This window comes from Uloborus diversus, chromosome 9, assembly GCF_026930045.1.
Source record: "Uloborus diversus isolate 005 chromosome 9, Udiv.v.3.1, whole genome shotgun sequence".
NCBI lineage: Eukaryota > Metazoa > Arthropoda > Arachnida > Araneae > Uloboridae > Uloborus > Uloborus diversus.
In genome coordinates this window covers 95104317-95125349 of record NC_072739.1, presented here as the reverse complement: position 1 = coordinate 95125349, position 21033 = coordinate 95104317, and the positions used below count along the sequence as shown (strand labels likewise).

The following is a 21033-nucleotide window of genomic DNA, read 5'->3' as shown; positions in this document are numbered from 1 at the left end:
GTGAGATAAAATTTCCGGCACTTTTTGGTTTTTGATTTTTAAAAAAATAGGTTTTAATATTTAAAAAAATTTTTTTATGCAGTTTTGTAGAAAATTGATCATAGATCTTGTAATTTAAATACCTATTCCGAAATATTAATTCTAACCAATGGATAGAGGCTTATTTCATTGAAAGTCGTAGGTGTACGAACACTTTTGGGAGCCACTGTAGATGCTTTCCCCAGAACAATTAGCGTAAAAAATATTCCAATACCTTTTTGTTGACTTCAGTAAATAGGCTACTAGATGTCTTTGCAGACACTCTTCTAATTTTTAATAAATCTACCAGTGGCTTTACAGTGGCTCCCTGTGAAATAAAAATATAATATACACTAATACTAGTTTCTCTTTTTAAAACAAAACAATAAAACGTTAATATAATAAAATATAAATTAAAATAAAATACATAAAAAGGCTAAAATAAAAAAGGTTGAAACTTAAAAATATCGAAATAACCACTTAAAAGAAATTAAAAATTATAATGGGTAAGAAGTCGACAGAGCGGTGTAGTGGTTGGATGCTTTTATGTCCAAAGGCGCTGGCATGGACGCCAGCGGAATGTAAATGATTCCTCGAGCACTCGTTTGCCTTTGGGGTGCTTTTGACAAAATTAAACTCCTAGTGCAGTTTCGCATCGAAAAGAACCCAGGTCCTCTGGGTAGGAAACTGGGCGTCAAAATTCTCGTGGTAATGCAATCAGCCGATAGTAGTGCTACATGAAAGGATGGATGTTATATCGGGGGATCGCACAACGTCAGCAAAGTGTAGTGTCTCTAGCGCTGGATATGAAACGGGGCGCCAAAACTCTCGTGGTAATGGAATCCGCCGATAGTAGTGCTACACTGCCGTGCTAAGCACAGATGTGGTATCTGCACATAGTATCAAAATTGAGTTATTGTGACTAGGTGGTTGTTAGTAATTTAATTTACCTAAATCTCATGTTTTTGGGCGATTTGTAAACGCGAAATATTAAAAAAAGCTTTAAGAAAAAAAGTCGTAACTGCAAATTTGCTTAGTTTGCTAAGACAATTTGAACGTAAGTGACAAATACTAAGCCTTTAATGTGGTATCGGCGCAGTTACCACTTTTTTCCTTAGTAATTTGTAGATACGACTTTTATACCTTAGTAAAGCAGCAAAACACAGAATAATAAAATTAGTTTACCGTTGAATAGTTGATACACGTTGATAATAAAAACTAATACACCTTTGCATAATTGTTAAAGTAAATATTCGTTTTTTTTCTATTTAAATGGTTATTTAAAATGCGAATTCTAAAGATGAAATGTATGTAAAATATTCATTAATTCTTTCATGCAAAAAAAAAAAAAAAAAACCGCATTTCATTCTACGGCCAGTAATATTTTTACTTAAGTATCGTCTGCTGCCAAAGTTATCTTCATGCTCGGTAAAAATGAATCTAGAAAATAAAACATTATTAAAAAAAACACATTCTTTGAATATAAAAAACAGAAAATTGTTATGGATTACAGTTTTAACTGTCCGGAGTTTTGAAAATGGTATCTTTCAGAAGATAGATTCTATTAGATTTGTATTAAAGCGAAATAGCTAAGTCCAAAGAAAGCAGATGTTTTCAGTATTATTTAATGATACATTGAGCACGTTTTTCTAAGCTACTTTTGTCGTATCTGTGCAGATACCCCTAAAAATGCTTAGTAATTGTCACTTACGGTGCAAATAGCTTAATGTATGGAAAGGTTTTGAAAAGAAAATTTGTCGTAACTACATTTATTAATTTTAAATTAAGAATTTTACAAAAAATACTCTCTTACAGTTTTTAGATAAGTTATTTACGAAACAGCTACCGCAAGTTGAGCATTTAATTAAGTCATAAATCAAAGAAACGAGTTGTAAAACTTTAATCATCAATTTCTCATTTTGAGCTCTACTGCAGATACCACATCTGTGCTTAGCACGGCAGTACATGAAAGGATGGATGCTATATCGGGGGATCGCACAACGTCAGCAAAGTGTAGTGCCTCTAAGGCTGGATATGAAACGGGGCGCCAAAATTCACGTAGTAACGGAATCCGCCGATAGTAGTGCTACATGAAAGAATGGTTGCTATATCGGGGGATCGCACAACGTCTGCAAAATGTAGTGCCTCTAACGCAGCCCCATTACAATAACAATGGGAAAGAAAACTATTTTTTGTACATCTGTCTACATTATTGCAATAAAGTTTCTAGCAAAATAAAGAAGTGATCCCGACAAAAAAATAAATTCAATAAATATTTCATAGTCCTTAAGATAACTTATGATGCACTTATAACGAATACGGATAATATTAATACAGTGGACTCCATCTATCTGAACACTCTCTAATGTGAGCACCCCGATATTCTGAACGCATTTTTATGATCCCGGTGAAACTCCATAGACTTAACATAGGCTGACCTCCCTGTACTCTGAACACCCTATAATATGAACACCCCAATATTATGAACACTATTTTCAATCCCCTTCAATTATTACCTCTCTATATACTGAACATGTTCACAATCGGTACTTGGGAATTCCTATGAATCTAATTGGAAAGTCTAAAATACATTCACGACTTTATCACTGCTTGAATGGCACTAAAGAGAAAATGGATAGAGGAAGAAGAAAAATTATTTTCCTGGATATTACTGCATCACATGAAATCATTCAGCTGAATAATATGAGCCAGAAGTTTCTGCCACTGAACTATATTTCAAGACTCCAATCATTGTATCAAGTTGTTTTCAAGACCTTTAAAGTATGATTACCTTTAAGCAAAATGCGGCTGAGAATCACCCAGAAACATTTTCCCTTGGTTGATAGCACATACCTTGCATGAGGATGCACAATGCAAAAACATATTAAAAATAACTTTTTTTCAGGTATTGTACCGATAGCTGTATTGTAAATTTTATTGTTGAATGTTACGTTAAACTTTTAAAACTAAACAAACAAATGCAAGAGTTTAAATCCTACCAAATTGAATTAGGCATTGCACTAGCCATCAATCCAAAATTCAACACCTCTACCTCAGTTACTGGAATAGTTCACCAGGTAAAGTACTGAACATAGTCCACTAACGCAATAGAATACATGTACATGCAATATCCAGTCTCCCTCTATAATGAGCACCCCCATAATCTGAACACTTTTGTTTGGTGCCATGAGTGTTCAGAATAGAGAGTCCACTGTATTTCTTTAAGTCATTTAGTATTTGAGTTGACTTATCTTCAGACACTTTCTGATTCCATGTAACTAAATTTCTTTTACTCAGAGTATTTTTCTACATCATTTAATTAGTTAGCTCTACTTAATTTCTCTAGTTTCTTATAATTTATTTCCTATTCTTGTAAAAGACTTATGCAATTAGAGGTTTTTTACAGAAAAAATTTTTCGCCTTCATTTAGCATTTCACTCTATCTCATTTCGGTCATTTTCAGATCTACACAATTAAAGTTCTACTTAAAAGTTTTCTAAGCATTAAACTCTACTTAAAATTCGGTCATTTACAAATCTATACAATTAAAATTCTTTTACACAAAATGTTTTTCTAGGTCGTTTGGTATTTACCTCTACTTCATTTCGGTAATTTACAGACTTATACAATTAAAGTTCTTTGGTTCGAACCCTTTTTCAAAACATTTTTTTAGATCGTTTAGTATTTCATTCAATTTCATTGCGGTGTTTTAAAAGATTTTAAAAAACTGAATTTCTCTACTGAAAACAATTTTCTAGATCGTTTAGCATTTGACTCCACCTAGATTCGGTTATTTACAGAAAAAAAAATTATTGTTCTCAAAACAATTTTCTAGACCGTTTAGGATTTAACTCTACTTAATTTCGGTCATTTACAGATTAATACAATCCGAGTTCTTTCACTTAAAATATTTTCTAGATAGTTTAGCGTTTCACTGCACTTAATTTCGGTCGTTTATTTTTTTTTTCCAATTAAAGTTCTTATATATGAAATGCTGCTCGAAATATGAAGATAAAACATATCACAGAAGATTAATCTATATACATAAATGACTACTTGTGTACGTAAGGATGTCCGGGTTAAACTTCAAAACTACTGGACCGATTTTAACGATATTTTCACCATAGATAGCTACATTATCAGGAAGCAACATAGGCATAATTTATTTCTAAAAAACTTAGTTTAAAAAAGTTATGATGGAAAACAATAAGTTTCATGTAATTTCCCCATTAAAGGATTAAATATAAAACCCATTGTTACAAAAATTCGTTGTCTTACAACACCAATATTAATAGTTATCATGATGAAAATTTTGAATCAAGGCTTCTCCGGAAGCAAACAGGAATTTAAAGTCATTTAAATATTTGGAAACTTTACTTTTTGCATACTTCGGGAAACAAAGTAGAAAGTTTTTTTTTTTTTTGCATGTGTGTACTATTTGATTAAATAAATAAAGCGCATAGTATTTTAAGTGATCGTTGTTTTTGTTAATTCATATTTTGGAAATTCTTCAAAGTTTTATATGCTTAAATGTTGTGCTTTCGTTTCTAACTGAATACTATTTCGTTATTCATACTTATTGCTATTTTACTTTTATGGGTAAGGAAGAAGCTCGATTTTTAATCACGTCAGAGTGGTGTGTCTTGAGTTCTTTCAGTTATTAAAAAAACGAATGAAAGTAGCGATTGTTTCTCAATTATTACTGACCCAGGCAACGCCGGGTATTTTTGCGAGTAAAAAATAAATTGCGATAAAAATGTACAATATCAAGCACAAATTCTTGCTTTTACATGAATTACCTTTCAGTGCTCTACTTTACCTGGATGAAGACGGTGAAGAGAACAATGAACAACGTTGCTGTAGTGAACAAATTTTTGTGTTCAATGTCATCCAACATGACGACCAATGAAAATGCAACTGCTCCTCGTAATCCACCATAAGCCTACATTCATGGAAATTAAAAATTTTGTGATAACATAAATTTTTACTCATGTTATACAGTTGTGATTCGAAAAGAATGGTTGGGCTCCAAGCATGTATATTTCAAAGCTTAAAAAGGGTACAAAAACGAAATCTTTTTGGCGCACTAAAATCATTCTAGAGACATTCCATGTGCCCTCCTCCTGACGCCCGAACGATATCACAATTGTAATCAAACTCTTGCCGTACAGCATGTAGCATTAACGTAGCCATAGAAGCAAACGTTGCAGTGATCCAATTTTTCAGTTTGTCAGAGAGGGTATAAAGCCCTATATATAAATACAATATTCTTTACATTTACTCACAACAAAAAACCACATGGTGCGAGGTCTGGTGACGGGGGGGGGGGGGCAATCACAAAGTGCTAAATTACCTCTCCCATGATCATCATTTTGACTAACTGAATAATTAATACAAGAGTGACGCATACAATATTACGCAGAGACATCTAGCGGTAGCTAATTGAAACTTTACAACTCGCTCTTTCATTCAAACTCCATCAAAGAGCTTTAGGTTCAATATTTCAAATCGAAGGCCGTACGAAGCCCCACCATTCTTTTTGAACCAGCCTGTATTTAATTTGAACGTTTTGATCACTAACTTAAATATTACTTATGTTAGTGTACATTATCATCTCCACAGGTTTGAAATAAATGAGTAATTATACTCTTAGGAATAAGTATTATGTGTTGGAAGAAAGAAGAATTTAAACTTGCAATTGAAATTAAATTTAAATAATTGCACAAGGGCTTCTGATTTTGTATGCAAAAATATAGATTCTTTTTGGCGTAAAATATGTTAAAAAATAATTTGAAACTAATATAAAAATGTTTTTAATTAATATCCAATTTTACCGGAGTAGAAAAAAATGTGTATTTACCTGATAAAGTACTGCTTCATTAAAACAAACGTATTTATGTAACATTGACTCGCTTGGTCAAAAACAAGCAACTTTATTTTCATTAAAAATTTCACAGACTATAAATATAAAGATCGCGTCTGGGGTACTTCACAATTCGCTCTTTGTATTTAGCAGGGCTGTGGAGTCGGAGTCGGACTTATTTTGAAGTAAAGGAGTCGGAGTCGTTTGAAAACACACCGACTCCAAGCTTTTTTTCTCTAATTTTTACTTACTGTACATATATTTTTTACTTCGATCTCAGTTAAATAGTAAAAGGAATGTATCCCTTGAGCAAGTCGGAATCCGTAGCTCGGGAAGAAGTGTGTGGGGAGAGTGTTCGGTAAATTCAAATAAGTGTTGGCGCGAAAGCACAAATCCAAAAGATCCGATAAAATATATGTTTTTTTTTTTAATCAATAGACTCATGTCTATAAGCTTGCTTCTCACTCAATAATTTCAGCTAAAATAAGTTTATGATTTCTTAGTTACAACACTCAATAATTTCAGTTAATCTTAAAATCTTCATATTAAGGTTAATTCAAAAGCGGCCAATAAAATTAAAATTAAAAATTGAGCGAAGAAGAAATATAGGCAGGGATGGGTGGGGCACAGAGAGACGAAAAATGTGAAGTTCGAGAAATTTCGAAACTTTGATTCGATAAGAAAAAAAATTAAGGTGGATTTGTAATGCAGCTCAGTATACAAACATTTGAGACGCAAAAATTTTCATTGCTATTTAAAGTTTTGAACTTCAAGTGTCCCACGACCTAGCTCCTCAAATCCAGAAGGTAGATTTTTGCACCACATGTCAATATGGTCTGATAAAACATCAGAACCGCCATTTACTTTTTTCTACCTTATCAGGTGTGTCAAATAAACCTACTTTTTTCCGTACATTTTTGACACTTTTTTTTTCATTTCTCTAGTTTTTGTGTTTTTTTCTTCTAAAATTTGCTTTCCAGGAGCATCTCTTGCAATGATACTTTTACCCTTTTATGCTTTTTTAGTACTCAATACTTTCTCTCTTCGGATTTTGGATATCCTCTGAAACTCTAAGAACCTAAGAAAACACTCACTGCTACACTAGAGCAAGAAGGGTTTTTTTCATCAGTTTTGTCTATAATTTACAGATTATTATGATTTTATCTGAAATGTCACTTGAAATCAGAAGGTAAATGACAAATGAATTTCTTATGGAATCGTCAGAAAAAGTTTCTATTTTCAGCCTTGAGTGGTTTAATTCATTTTTGATGAGGTAAAAATACATGTAAAGTAATTAAACAGCAAGTTGAAAATTCTTAAATCATAAAATAAATTGAAAAAAAAAAAAAAACATCCCTTTCGAATTAGAATTCAGGAGGGGGCAAAGTGAGACTGTCTCACTCTGCCCCTTTTACGTCTTTCTCACTGTACCCTCTCCGCCTTTTTCTTCTAATTCAACATTTTAAGAAGTTTGTGTAAAGCCTATCCTAAATGTTTTTAATGGTAATTGCCGCATAGGTGGAACAATGAAAATGATCAAATGGCTAATTTTAATTCATAAAAGGAAATTTTATAAATCAATTAATGCGAGAGTCAAAATAAAATAGCCTAAAATCAGAAAAATAACTATCATTTGCTTGCAAACACGAGAAGCAACTTCATATCCCAGAACTCAAAAGGTCAATTGCTGCAGATTTATGGGTACCTAAAATCATTTCCCGATTATAATTAAAAAAAAATAGCTCTGTCTCACTGTACCCGACCTCTCACTGTGCCCCACCCTCCCCTATAGTAATAACTATTCGTACAAAGCTGTATACCGCTGCATTTTGTGTAAAATTTGCTCAAGACGTGCATGTACCTGGGCTCTCTTCATAATATAGTGCTCTATTTAAGCTTAAACTTTATAGATAAAATATAATTTAACATTTATTGGGGAAATTTTTCAGTACTAAAGTATTTATATTTTTTATAAACTCGGAAATTAACTTGGGATGTCACCTACCAGATGGGTGTCATTCGGTGCGGACCTCTCCCTCTCAAGAAAGGTTTTTTGACTTTGCAAAAAAGCTTTTTTTCTCAAATTACAGCTTTCAAAAATGCAGCACGCGATTTAATCAACATGTATTTGTTAAACATTAAAGGGGAGCAAATTAATCCTTTTCAGTTTTTTAAAAACTGGGATTTTTAAGTAATCCCACTTTTAAAATCGTAACTATTGACAAATTTAATTTTCAAATTAAATTCCTAACGTTGTATGCATCTTAGGTTTACAATAAAATACAAATCGAAAACTTCATAAAAAGGAATTAATATTTCAATCTCTGTTTACAGATTCCCCAACCCCCCCCCCCTTCATTAGGGAACAAATTGAAAAAATAAAATAAAATAAATAAATAAATAAATCTGGAGTCGGAGTTGGACGTTTCAAAATCCAGGAGTCGGAGTCGGGCCATTTTCCTTCCGATTCCGCAGCCCTGGTATTTAGCGCTAAAAATACAAAGTGTTCACTTTAATCAAATTGTTTCTGACCGCTATCCTTTTATCCGATATCATTAGCACCATCAGCATTTTTAAATGAAACCGTTTGTTAAAAAAGCTAAGGTTTTAGCCCTTCGACCACTCTTTTAAAAAAAGTTTGTTATCTTGGAGTTTAACTTAAAACAAAGTATAAACATAAAAAAAAATAAACAAATTATTAAAACAGTTTGAAAAACCCGATTATCTTTGTTTTTAAGTGCATTATTTAATGATATAATTACTATGAAAAACCATTACGAAGCACTGACCATTATAAATTGTTCCTCTGTATTTATTTTGTGCGTCCTTTCCAATTTATTGGCACAGTAAGTCAAAAGAAAAACGCCTGAAAAATCAAAGCATCCATTTAGTTTCATACTTAAAACTGTGTTACGAACTGTTAAATTCTACTGTATAAGTAGTTAGGGCTTCTTTTACACAAGGCAACTTTGTTGAATCAACTTTCGGATGGGCCAGGATGTGCAACCAGGTAGAAAAGTGAAGGAATAATCTCATCCTTCACACGACAGGCACATGTGCAGCTACGATTCTCATCCCGATAAATTGAATCAACTTTTTAGTTGATTTAACTTTTATGTGTTGAATCAACTTATGTGTTGAATCAACTTTTTAGTTAGTTCAACACATCGGGTCGGGACATTGCCAAGCGTTCGCTTTACACGCGGGTAAACTAGTCGAGTCGACTCTGTTCAGTTTTAACCATAGACTAATAATAAGAGTAGACCGAGCTTTACCAGACTTGCTGATGAAAAAATTGGTTCATGGATACATCATGTGACTGGTGGGAGGCTTGGCGAAAACTTTAGCATCATGGTTGCTAGACGGCAGGATTATCTATAGTTTGGCACTCGATATGTATTTTAAGACGTAATGTGTTTTTATTATAATTTTTTTTCCAGGTGCAGAGATTGAACTGTTTTTCTTTTAGTTATGCATTATTTTGACATTAGTAATTAGTTTTCGATCACAGTTTTCATTAACTTTTATTTCATTTGGAACTGCTACGTCAGCGTCGGTGTGAACGTAATGGCGTAAACGTTTTGCGTTAACGCAAAAATGTACTAATCGGTATCTTAAATTGAAATTGTAGGTAAAAATCTTACCGTTTTCCGATTCTTTTTGGGCGCTTGCATCTTTAATTGCTTAGAGAGTTATTGAAATTGACTAAAGGAAATGCACAATACTATCTAAACGAAAAACTCACTATATTAACAAAATATTTACAACTTAGAATAATAAATTTACAAATCGGACTCCATAAAAGATCATTTTTCCGTGTTCCATCAATTCTATTTATTTTATTCCTCGCGGGCGTTGATCGTCTGCTATGATCAACGCCCGCTGTTGCTAGGATATCCACCAGTCACATGATTTGGTTTATCAGCAGCCAAAAGGTTGCCATAGCTCGGTCTATTCTTATTATTAGTCTATGGATTCAACTTTTATGTGTTGAATCAACTTATGTGTTGAATCAACTTTTTAGTTAGTTCAACGCATCGGGTCGGGACATTGCCAAGCGTTCGCTTTACACGCGGGTAAACTAGTCGAGTCGGCTCTGTTCAATTTTAACAGCGTTGTGGAGCAGCTGCTCGAATAAACTCGGCTTATTAGAAGAAAAGTTGGTTCAACTAAGTTGCCTCGTGTGAAGACAATGAAAAACACCAGTCCACTATTTGATAGGCGACTTTTTCGAAAAGTTCATACCGCTAACCACCCCGTATGTAGGAGGCCTACTATTTCTTACATCAGACTTTTAGTATCAGAACCACCACCTTAAACTTTCGAAAATTGTTTCATTTCATAATTTGATACGTTTTGGTGGATACTATCACGCCGCGAAGTGATTTGGAACGCAGATCGAAATCTGCTGTCAAGAACTTTTTTCTTTTTTTTCTTTCGAAATACAGTCCGATCTATTATTGTTTTTGTCTCTCCTGTACAATTTAAAAAAGTGGATTAAGCTCGTTTTGATACTAAATGCCTTAAATAGCAGAAATATCACACTGCAGCAGGCAGCAGGAGCAACGCGAATCATCTTCTGCGTTAAAGAAAGTGCTGTAAAGTCCCCCTCCCATCTCCCCGAAATAATATTTGGCCTTTTATTGTGAAAGTAGAACAATTGCAATGCAAATTGGTTTTAAAAAAATAACTTTTTTCTTTGGGGAGTCCCCTTCTTTTCCAAACACCATGGAATTTTCGTGAAAATAAGATATTGGTGATTTCACGAGCTGAAAATTTCGCCAAGTTTAAATGAACAAAATCAAAAGTTGAAAAATCTGCGGCAAAAAATATTTCTCAGGGTTTAAATTTTCGCAATTTCGGCAGGCTCGCGAAAATTAAAGCTTCGTGAAAATCAGTGCTTTTTCAGTATTATCCAAATAATCATAATGAAATATTATTGTCACTGTGGTATCGCAGAACTGACTGAAAGATGGTTTAAGTCGGTAGTACACGACTTTGACTGCTACGCTTCTTAAGTTAACAATTTATTAGTAAAGAAATAAAATAAGTAATTTATAGCAAAACTTTTGACTCCCTCGTATGAGAAAAACTGACCTTGATAGAAGCATTCTTGACAGAAGCTACCATGTTGATTTTCTACTTCAAGTGAATTATAAGATATTAATCTCTAAATGTTTTGAGACATTTCTCTACACTTAACTGGTGAAAACTTATTTTAGTGTTCTAATTAAATTTTTGGAAAATAACTGAATCGATAATTTCAAAAAGTGCGTAAGTCCAATGGATTTCCATAGGACTATCCCCCTTTCTGAAATAATGGATTCAACTATGAAATTCATGTTGAGTCAGCATTTTTTTAAAACCGAATCACAACTTGTTGCTAGGGCCGTGGTAGCCCGATCGGTAGAGTGTCGGATTTGGAGCCGGAGGGCCTCGGGTTCGAACCTCGATGGTCGAAGACCCACCGTCGTCATTAAAGGGGACTGGGCGACGTTAAATATGCTCGTGGTCTCAATGTCCTCCAAGTGAAACGATACCTCTGGGGGTGCTAATTTCAGGTAGCTATTAGCTCCTGGATTAGTTCAAAATTCTCATTAACTGTTGGATCCGGTGGTGGTGCTGCCATCTATCGGTATATAAAATAATGGAGGCAAGGCACTTAGTATGCAGTCCTCGACATAAATACAGTTGTAGTCAGTTGTGACTCTTGAATAGAATAGAACTTGTTGCTCCGACAAGGCTGAACAAGATCCAGTTATGAAACTATCGGCTTTTGTTAGGTTGATTTTCTCGTCTGTTGTTGTGCAAAGGTAAAACTTTGAATGCTTAAGTGTAGAATAAGAAGTGTAGAATAGAAGTATACTGGCACTTAGCGATTTTTTTAAAAACTTTTTATCTTGGCGAAAACAGAAAAATAAAATTTACCTTCCCGCCATGTTCACTCCTTTTTTTTTCCATTTTAATGGATCTTAAAATGAACGGAGTGTTTACAAAGTTTTACACTGAGAAGGAAAATTAGTTTTCAATAAAAAACTGTTTTTTAAATTTTGATCCTTATTGTCTCAAAAAGTTTTTTTTTTTTTTTTTTTTCACGACGTTCATGCGCTTCTACGTGTGTACCTTGTGCAGTTCTGAGAAGATTTAGACGATTTTGTGGTAGGCACTTAGCGCAGTCAGAATTTACCTTCTGAGTGGTGGTGGTGGTTTGGTCAAAACAGTCCTTATATGGATAAAAAACAGTCTTCATAGAATTGGCAATATGTGTTAAAACCAAAGGTTCCGGGGGTTGACTTCTTCTTCCATTAACGCTTTTTCTGTTTTCGACGTTAGCACACCTACATGTCATTAGCTAATATTGAACCAATGGGGGAAGGAGGAGGGGCTTAATGAGATAAAAATCTCAAACAGACGACATAATATCTTCATTTGGTGGATTGTTTTACATTAAAAAAAAAAACATTTTTTTTTGTTTTTTAAATTTAGTTAGCGGATATTTTTGCATTTTAATGGAAATTTTAAATGTCATTTAATGGCTTGTTTAATTATATGGCTGGTTATTTTACATTTTAATCAAACTGTTAACGCTATTTTAACGGATTATTTATTTATTTGACGGATGTTTAATTTACATTTTAACAAAACTTTTAATCTTGTTTAATGACGTGGTTTATTTTAAATCAATTTAAAGTAACAAAAAAATAAATAAAATGGGCTATTATAAATGCATTACATGCGCTATAAATGGGCTTAAAATGGACTCAAATAACTAGTTTTTATGTATTAGACTAAGCATGGCGAGAAATTTTAACGTTGCTGTACTTGCAGAACGTCACCAACTAGTAAACGTGCACTTTCCAATAGTGATAAATCCATTGTGCCCCCAATGCATCCCCCTTCTACACGTTAGCCTTAACCCCTAAGTTGCAATTGAAAGTTTTAAGTGAAAATGTACTAACTTCCAAATCTGACGATTAAACATAGCCCTGTAGACCACAGTACAAAACCTGTGTGCCACACATGTTGATCGTCGACCAGAACCATACCCAGGAACAAAAAGATGATAGTATCACACACAGCACTAGGGAAAAGAAACTTTAAAAATTGGAGTGAATTTGATAAACAAAATCAAGTTAAAAACAAATCTCAAGTACATTCATATCTTACTTTTTATAAAAAGGTGGTATTGTAGCAGCCAATAAAGCCTTTAGTTAAATCAAAAACGTTATTTTCAAAAACAAAAAAAAAAAAAAAAAAAAAAAAAACAAAAAAAAAAAAAAAAAAAGAAAGAAAGAAAGAATAACCAATAACAACTGCGCGGTAAAAAAAATTAAAAAAAAAAAAAACCTTCAAAATGCTTTTGACACAATTGGGTTGCTTCACATTTTTCAAATTTTTTCTGAAAGAGCATGGTCGAAAACATGGGGTGAGCTACGTTTTTTCTTAGTTTTGACTTATTTTCTCCCTTACAAAAAATCTTAAAAGACACTCAGTCGTTGTTTTAATTTTAGCTGCTGACGTCACAAGTGAACAAGTCGCTAGGGTTAGAGCCGGTATATAGATAGGCCGACGCATCAGCTTAAGTTTAGCCATTTTGGATCGGATTTTTCATTGTTGCACTGATAGGGTTAGTACAGCAAAGTTTCGAATTTCGCCAAATTTGCCGAAAATAATATTTTATTTAATAAACAATTCACAAGCCGCTAATAATTGCTCACAGTGAACAATCACCAAACGTGATAACTTGCCAGAAAAGGCAACCACTTTAACACATGTGCTCCGATCCAAAATGGCTAATCTAAAGCTGATGCGTCGGCTCGTACACATTGGGGCCTTAGCTAGGGTTACTTAGAGCCGCTACAGAGATTGACCGACGCATCAGCTTAAGTTGAGCCATTTTGGATCGGATTTTTCATTGTTGCACTGCTAGGGTTACCACCGCAAAGTTTCGGATTTCGCCAAATTTGCCGAAAATAATATTTTATTTAGTAAACAATTCACGTGCCGCTAAACATTGTTCGCAGTGAACAATCACCAAATGCGATAACTCGCCAGAAAAGACTACTCAAACACGCGCTCCGATCCAAAATGGCTAATTTTAAGCTGATGCGCCGGCTCGTATATATAGGGTCCTTAGGGTTACCAAAATAAAGTTTCATGACATTTCCAAGCTTCTCCCCCCATGAATATTTTATTTAACTAACAATTCTCGTTCCGCTCGCAGTGAAAAAAACCACTGTAAAGCTATATCTTGCCAGAAAAGATAACCACGCGCTTTGATTTATGATGGTTTCCTTCACTTGTGACTTCATATGATGAAACATTTTGTTCTAGAAATCTGCCATTTTAAAATTCTACTTAAAAATTAAGAAAATGAAATCATTTTCTGGCTCCATGTCTTTTTTTTGCTTGTTCTATCCATTTTAGTGACTAAAACTTGTTCTTTTTTCCGAAGGAAACGTCCCCATTCTTGTGTATTCTTATGTAAAATGAGTCCCTGTACACGAAAAGCATTATCGTAGTCTGAAAGCATTCACATCGTTATTAACACAATGATTACTATGAAATGAAAATACGTAAGAATATTTGTTTTTAATTGGAAGTTATCTTCCGAAAAAAAATAATAATGTACTTACCTCACCATCTTTGTGAAGTACTTCACCGTGGTATTTGATTTATCAGATATGTTTTTTGATGCGTAGTGCGCTTGTACTATTCCACAACCTATGATACTAAAGAAAAAGACAGTTGTAAGAAAGCGAACCAGAATCACTTGCCTTTAACACAACGGTCCGGCAGCACAGTAACATGTATTTGCTGTAATATCGGTAACCGGGTGTCGACACATTACTCTGAAAATTTTTTACAACCAAATACTACATTTTTTTTACAATGCTTAATCAAATCGATAATTATTGAGTTTTGATAAAAATTAAATTCGTGTTTATTTTCACTAAAACCTTTATTCGGAAATGTTTAAACAAAACTCTGCTCTCATTTTGAGTGGAAATTTTAAAATGTCATGAAATTAAATGCTGAATCGATTAAAACTTAATTTAAAAAGCTTATCGCAGAGGATTTTTCAATGTAAATATTCTTTTAGCCCCCCCCACCCCCTTTTTTGGAAGCAAAAATCTACCGTTTTTCTAATGTTTTTCGGTGTAAAATCACCGAATCATCACATGCTAAGTAAGTTTGATAAACTTCAGCATTGGCAAGTAAAAGAATGATAGCAGACAAATACTACATACAAGTGAATGTCTAGTAATTACCTGATGATTCCTGAAAAGTGAACCATTTCGGCTAAGAGATATGAAAGGTAAGCAACTCCTAACATGGCAAGCGGCTCCACAACTAGAGGAAATAAAATACATTCAGGATTTTTTTAGCACCTCGAACTAATCAAAACGAATGTTAGACAAAACTAATTTCAGAAATTCACGAGAAAAATTGGAAAAAAAAAAGCTTGAATTCTTGGAAAATGCGTCGAAAAAAAAAAAAAAAAGTCACAATTTTGAGAGAAAAGTACTCACAGTTTAAAAAAAAGTTTCTCTCGTATTCGACTCAAAGCGAATCGCATATTCGAACTTTTTTTTTTTTTCGTGAGAGTTACTTGCGGATAACAGTTCAAGAATTACTCTCGGGTCAACTTGCGCAAATCTACCATATCAAATTACTGTGTGGTCTCTTCGAGCCAAAAAATATTTCGTGAGGTTAAATTTCTTCAGAGAAATAAATTGACAAAGTAAATTCTTTTTTAGCAGGATCTGTACATAAATAAAGTGTCCACAAAGTTTGGAAAATTTTTCAATTATGCAATAATTTCAATAATTATCCTAATATGAATAGTACTTATGACTTTAAATTATGAACATGGAATTGGCTAAACATAATTTTGAGATTAGTTCGAGTTTCCTTAGGCGTTAATAACCGTAGTTATTTCAAAAGAGAAAAGAAAAAAGTTGGTTTGTTACTTCATTTTAAAAAGAAAAAGGCAAATGAGATTTTTTTTAAATTGTACTGTATCTTACCACATAAAAAGTAAGTAAACAAAAACTATATATATATATATATATATATATATAGAGAGAGAGAGAGAGAGAGAGAGAGAGAGAGAGACGTTCACCGCGTATTGAAGCCAGTTTTAAACGGCTTCAGAACGCGGTGAACTTCTCTGTTTTTTTTTATATACAACGACGTATACCGCGTTTCGAAGCCAGTTTTAAACGATCGCGCTGTATAAAGCGTTTACGAACTAAATGCGTGAAATAATTCTGAACTATTGTTTTATAGCCTGGAGGAAATATATCGTTACTTTTACGCTGTTAATTTTGCTAAATTTACTCACTGCGGAATCAAAACACTACAAACGATTACATTAACCGATGCGCCTCTATATACTTATAAAGTTATACAGAGGCGCATCGGTTAATGTAATCGTTTTAATAAAAAGATACATCGTTTATACGACCAACAGAATGGATCATACGTTGGCTTTTGATTTTTTAGTTGGGGATGAATAGAATAAGTCCGAAAAACGAGGAGACGTGAAATATTTGATGGGGTTACAGTGAAATAAAATCCCGTCATAAACTGATACGAACCATCCTTTAATGAAATCGCTTTAACATAAAATCAAATCATTTATACGACACCTCAGAAGAGTATTTGAGTAAAAATCGTGGCCAAAAATATTTTCGCGCGTTTTAAGCTTGAATCTTTTTTTTTTTTTTTTTTTGAGTTTTCGCTCGCTTTACATTCCTTATCACTCTTGATTTACTATATCAGTAAATAAATCAGTATATTTTTTATCTATACTCATTATACAAAAGTTATTTTTCGTATTAGTGAATGCAAGAAAAAGATAGGTGATGTATGTAAGATTGCGTGCAAGTGTAAAATTTTGACGAAGTATTTTTGAGTTACTTTTTGAGGATCTGAGTCAGGTGAAGAGAGGGGAACACTTTACTTGTTACCTATCAACAAAAAAACATTGTACTGTAAAAATCTCTTCTCTGTCTTCCGTGCCGAAATCCGTGCGTTCTTAAACTAATGTTGAAAATGTTTTAGTGAAGTGTTGAGTAAGTTTCCCTCAGCAACCGGATACTTGGTTATACTAGCAACTTAAATCTCCATAACTTCAAGGTTTTATCGATTGAATATTCCAGCAATTCGTACAATTTTAATCTCATGAATTTTTCCTAAATTTTGACGAATACTGTGATAGATCCGTTTGTTTCGAGCAGCTCTCTTTTCTGAGAGAACTGCGTCTGAATGAATTTTTCCCCCGATCCTCGATGTTTGATCTGTTGTACTAATTTATTAGGGATGTCATAAAAAAAGTTTTTTTAAACATTGACATGCACATTTAGGATGCGATGTATTTGCACCCGAAAAATTCATTTCTAGTATTACTTTTGAAAAATGTTAAGGTTAAGGTAACAGGAACGAGCTTAAAAGTTTGAAAAGAAGGTACAAAATGCCAATTTCCAAAAAAATTTTCATATTACAAATGTTTGAAACTCTTGTTTTAAAACCATTCAAATGCTTCATTTTAACTCTTTTCAGATGTCTTTATAATTAACTACTCTTTTACAGTTTTAAGTGCGCGAATAAACCATATCTTTTCGTGAAATTAACCAAAAAATTGATTTTTAACCATTTTTTGTACATTGCAATCTTTCACCTTTTATAGTCCAGTAATATATTTTCACAATAAATGTGCACTATGCATCTCTTTGTTGGAAATGCAAATATATTTTATTGCATTAACAACTGAGAACCCACTCCAAGTGGTTGCACTTCATGCTCCTTCCCATTAGGGGCGGATCCAGACAGAATTCTAGGAGGGGGCCATTTGGGAAAATACGATGCTTTGGAAAATTTTTGAATTTTACAAGTATCAATGTAGCTCACCTTTACCAACTAGAGCATTTTTTCTGGAATTTTCACTAAGTGTCGCGAGTTTAACATAGAGGTTGCAATCCGTTCCCAATACTTTTCCTCTTTTCTTAACAAACGTGTGCATTTATCGTCTCCTCTAAGTGGTATTCCTGTTATTAGTACTGCGTTCTGGGACTTTCTGATTTACGAGGAAACAGATATGAACCAACCGTAAGTACAATAATAACTCCGAAGTCAAGGGGGCCCGGGGGTGTCTCCTCCAAAAATTTTTCAAATTTGTAGTTTTAAAAACGCATTTTAGACGATCTTTGGTAATGTATACATATATTTCAACCCAAATTATAATTTTCAAATGTTTTTTTTAAAGCAGTTGATATGGCTTTAAAAACCGCAATTGTTTCATTTATAATTATAGCTTTTAAGTAATTTTAGTTTCTAGCGATCATATAATTTAAGTGCAATAATAATACTTGATTTTTTTCCTTTTACATACTGAAAGTTTTCTCATTACAAAATAAACGCAATGCAATTCTTTCAGTACTTTCGGTAGCGACTCGATTAAAACAAGTGTGACAGTTCCCATATAATTTTTTTTTAATGTTTACGCTCTTCATTTTATTTTAGATTTAATTACAAAATATCCGTTGATTTAAGTTCTTGGTGAAGAAGAATAGCTTGTTAAGATCTGAAACGTAACTAAAACCTAAATATTATTCATTATTTCAAACTTTTTAAACTTAAATTCCACTTTTATTCTCTATTTTAACGATGAATTTCAACTCAAATAATTATAATTTTCAATTTTAAACTTTTCCATAATTATTTCCTTAGAGCTTCGTTAAGCAAAACGAATGCGGAAATTTCAAGAAGTTTATCAGCAGTTTATGTGTAGTATGGGTATTGTTTTTTAATTTTTGAGAAGTAAAAGGTTTCTTTTTTCTTATTTAAGTATTTCAAAATATTTTAATTACATATCGAAACTCCGGCATAAATTGATTCTTATAAATAAGTTTCTCTCTTGGACTGTGCAGAGAATCAAAGGCAGTTATCATTTAGAGTAGGGTAAACCGGGGCACGTGTACGCATTGGGTACGTTTACGCAATTGCCCTTTTTTCAAAACGAGTTATAAATGGAGAGCCAATAGTCATACCAGATTGAAGCTACCCCCTAGCAAATGTTCTCACAAGTTTTTGAGCATCAATCGAGCTTCGGTTTAGCATGCGGATAGAAAAATCTGTTTTCTACCGAGCAGAGTAAATTTTGTGTTAAACGTTTTGAAGCTTATTGTGAGTAAATAATACTTTGTTAAAAACAAATAAATAAATAAAAAAATAGCAGAATTTCATCCTTTTTTTTTTGAGAATTGTATTTATATGAACTGAAAAGTTATTAAATTGTGTTTCACATTAAAAATAAATCCAAACTTGCAGACGGGGCACATTTACGCATTTTCATCGGGGCACATTTACGCACGATCTTACTCTATCTAACTACTATGTCTTACTTCTAAACGGACCCCGGACGCTTTTTTCACTCTGTACTGTCTCAAAACTTTACAGTTTTCATGTTATTTAGTTTTGAAAATCACCATTCACATTTTTAATTAAGTAACAGATTCGCATCTTATAGCTTACAATCATACAGTGTTGTCTTCATGCCTGTTCAACTTTAACTTTATACACTAATCCGCCTGTAATACATTTTCTATTTAAAACATGGTAAGACATTACGTTCAAAACACTAACAGAACTACTTTAGATGTCAAAATAATGAAAAGACTTATCGGTAATCCAAGTATTTCTCCCAATAGTCCTTCCATCACATCATCACATGCTGACTATTCCAACTGAGACCATTTAAAAAAGTAAAACCAAAGTTTAAGAACCAGGAGAGGATTATGAGCATCCTCTTTTTTTTTCTAACTTATACTCTGATTAAAGGAGCCCTCAGACAAGAGCAGTTAGAACCTACAAAGGAAAAAACAAATTGTCCCGCGTTCGGGGCAAGTTTACGCTACCAACTTGAACTCAAAAAACATTTTTTTTTCGGTTAAAAACACAAGCTGAGCAACAACTGCATATACAAATTTTAACTTCATTAACTGCTTTATAAAACCACAATGTCTAACATTTTCTAGGTTCAAACATTAAAAATAGAAAATTCATTGAAAAAAATCCTTGTAAATGTGCCCCGGTCTACCCTAGTTTTATATAAATTACAATTGCTTATAATAGTATAAAAATAGAAACAACAACAAAAAAAAATCTTGTTGACTGGTCTCCCAGGAATGTCAATTCTATCCTGACAGAAAATTTATTAATTTTTTCTTGAATTTTGAATTTTCAATCATTTTATTATTTTCGTTTCATTTCTCACTCTTTTGTCCCCTTTCGCGCTCTACGTCCCCTTTGAAAAATACTTAACATAATGTAAGGGTTCTTTCTAGCGCTTTTAAAAGTTTTCTTTTTAGGGTGGGAGTATTTGTCATAAGAATCTTTACAAGTAACAAACTTTCGTGTTAAGAATGGCAATAACATTAAAAGGAAGGGCAATAAGAGGGTGGATTTGACTCTCTACCATGAACACTGAATGCACATTTTCTCTTTGACCTGCCGTATTCATTAGTACACGTTTGGTGAATGAGTGTACTTGAAGTAATCCTTGGCTTGAAAGATTTTTCTTTAGGTGGAATTTCAATGAATAAAATTTGAAAGAAATTGAATCGTTTTCAATAGCTGCCTAAGATGGTTGGATTACAAAAAGGAAATGTAATAATAACCAATAACTGATTTTCTTTATTTTCTGTGCAACGCCTACTTTTTGATTAAATAAATAAATAAAGCAACAGTTTTTAAATAGACATATTACACCGAATCAACAATATTAAGTTTATATAGTATTTTCCGATGTAATAATTATTTTCTAAAAAAATGCTATTAAATATAAAAATAACGTTTGAAACGAGAAATTTTTTAAGTATATTTTATTTAATCATCTGTGTGCTCGCATTAAAGTACTTCTCCCCTTTACCTCTTTGTTTCCAAAAGCCCTCTTTAAGCGTTATTAAATCGTCCACACAGGAAATAAAAGTATTTTAAATTTAGATTTCACGAACTAATTCGTGAAGTATATATATATATATATATATATATATATATATATATATATATATATATATATATATATATATATATATATATATATATATATATATATATATATATATATATAGAGAGAGAGAGAGAGA

At 32.9% G+C, this 21033-nt stretch overlaps 1 protein-coding gene across 2 annotated transcripts in view; it reads right to left on the bottom strand.

Moving 5' to 3' along the window:
- The window catches only part of LOC129229923 (Na(+)/H(+) exchanger protein 7-like), a 288720-nt gene that overhangs the window by 45091 nt on the left and 222596 nt on the right, over window positions 1-21033 (bottom strand). For both annotated transcript variants that reach the window (XM_054864302.1, XM_054864303.1), the window contains exons 14-19: window positions 15154-15235; window positions 14518-14613; window positions 12841-12962; window positions 8671-8747; window positions 4838-4960; window positions 254-346 (exon numbers count right to left, since the gene is read on the bottom strand). In XM_054864302.1, coding sequence (XP_054720277.1) covers window positions 254-346; window positions 4838-4960; window positions 8671-8747; window positions 12841-12962; window positions 14518-14613; window positions 15154-15235 — 593 coding nt within the window. The remainder of the gene's footprint in view (window positions 1-253; window positions 347-4837; window positions 4961-8670; window positions 8748-12840; window positions 12963-14517; window positions 14614-15153; window positions 15236-21033) is intronic.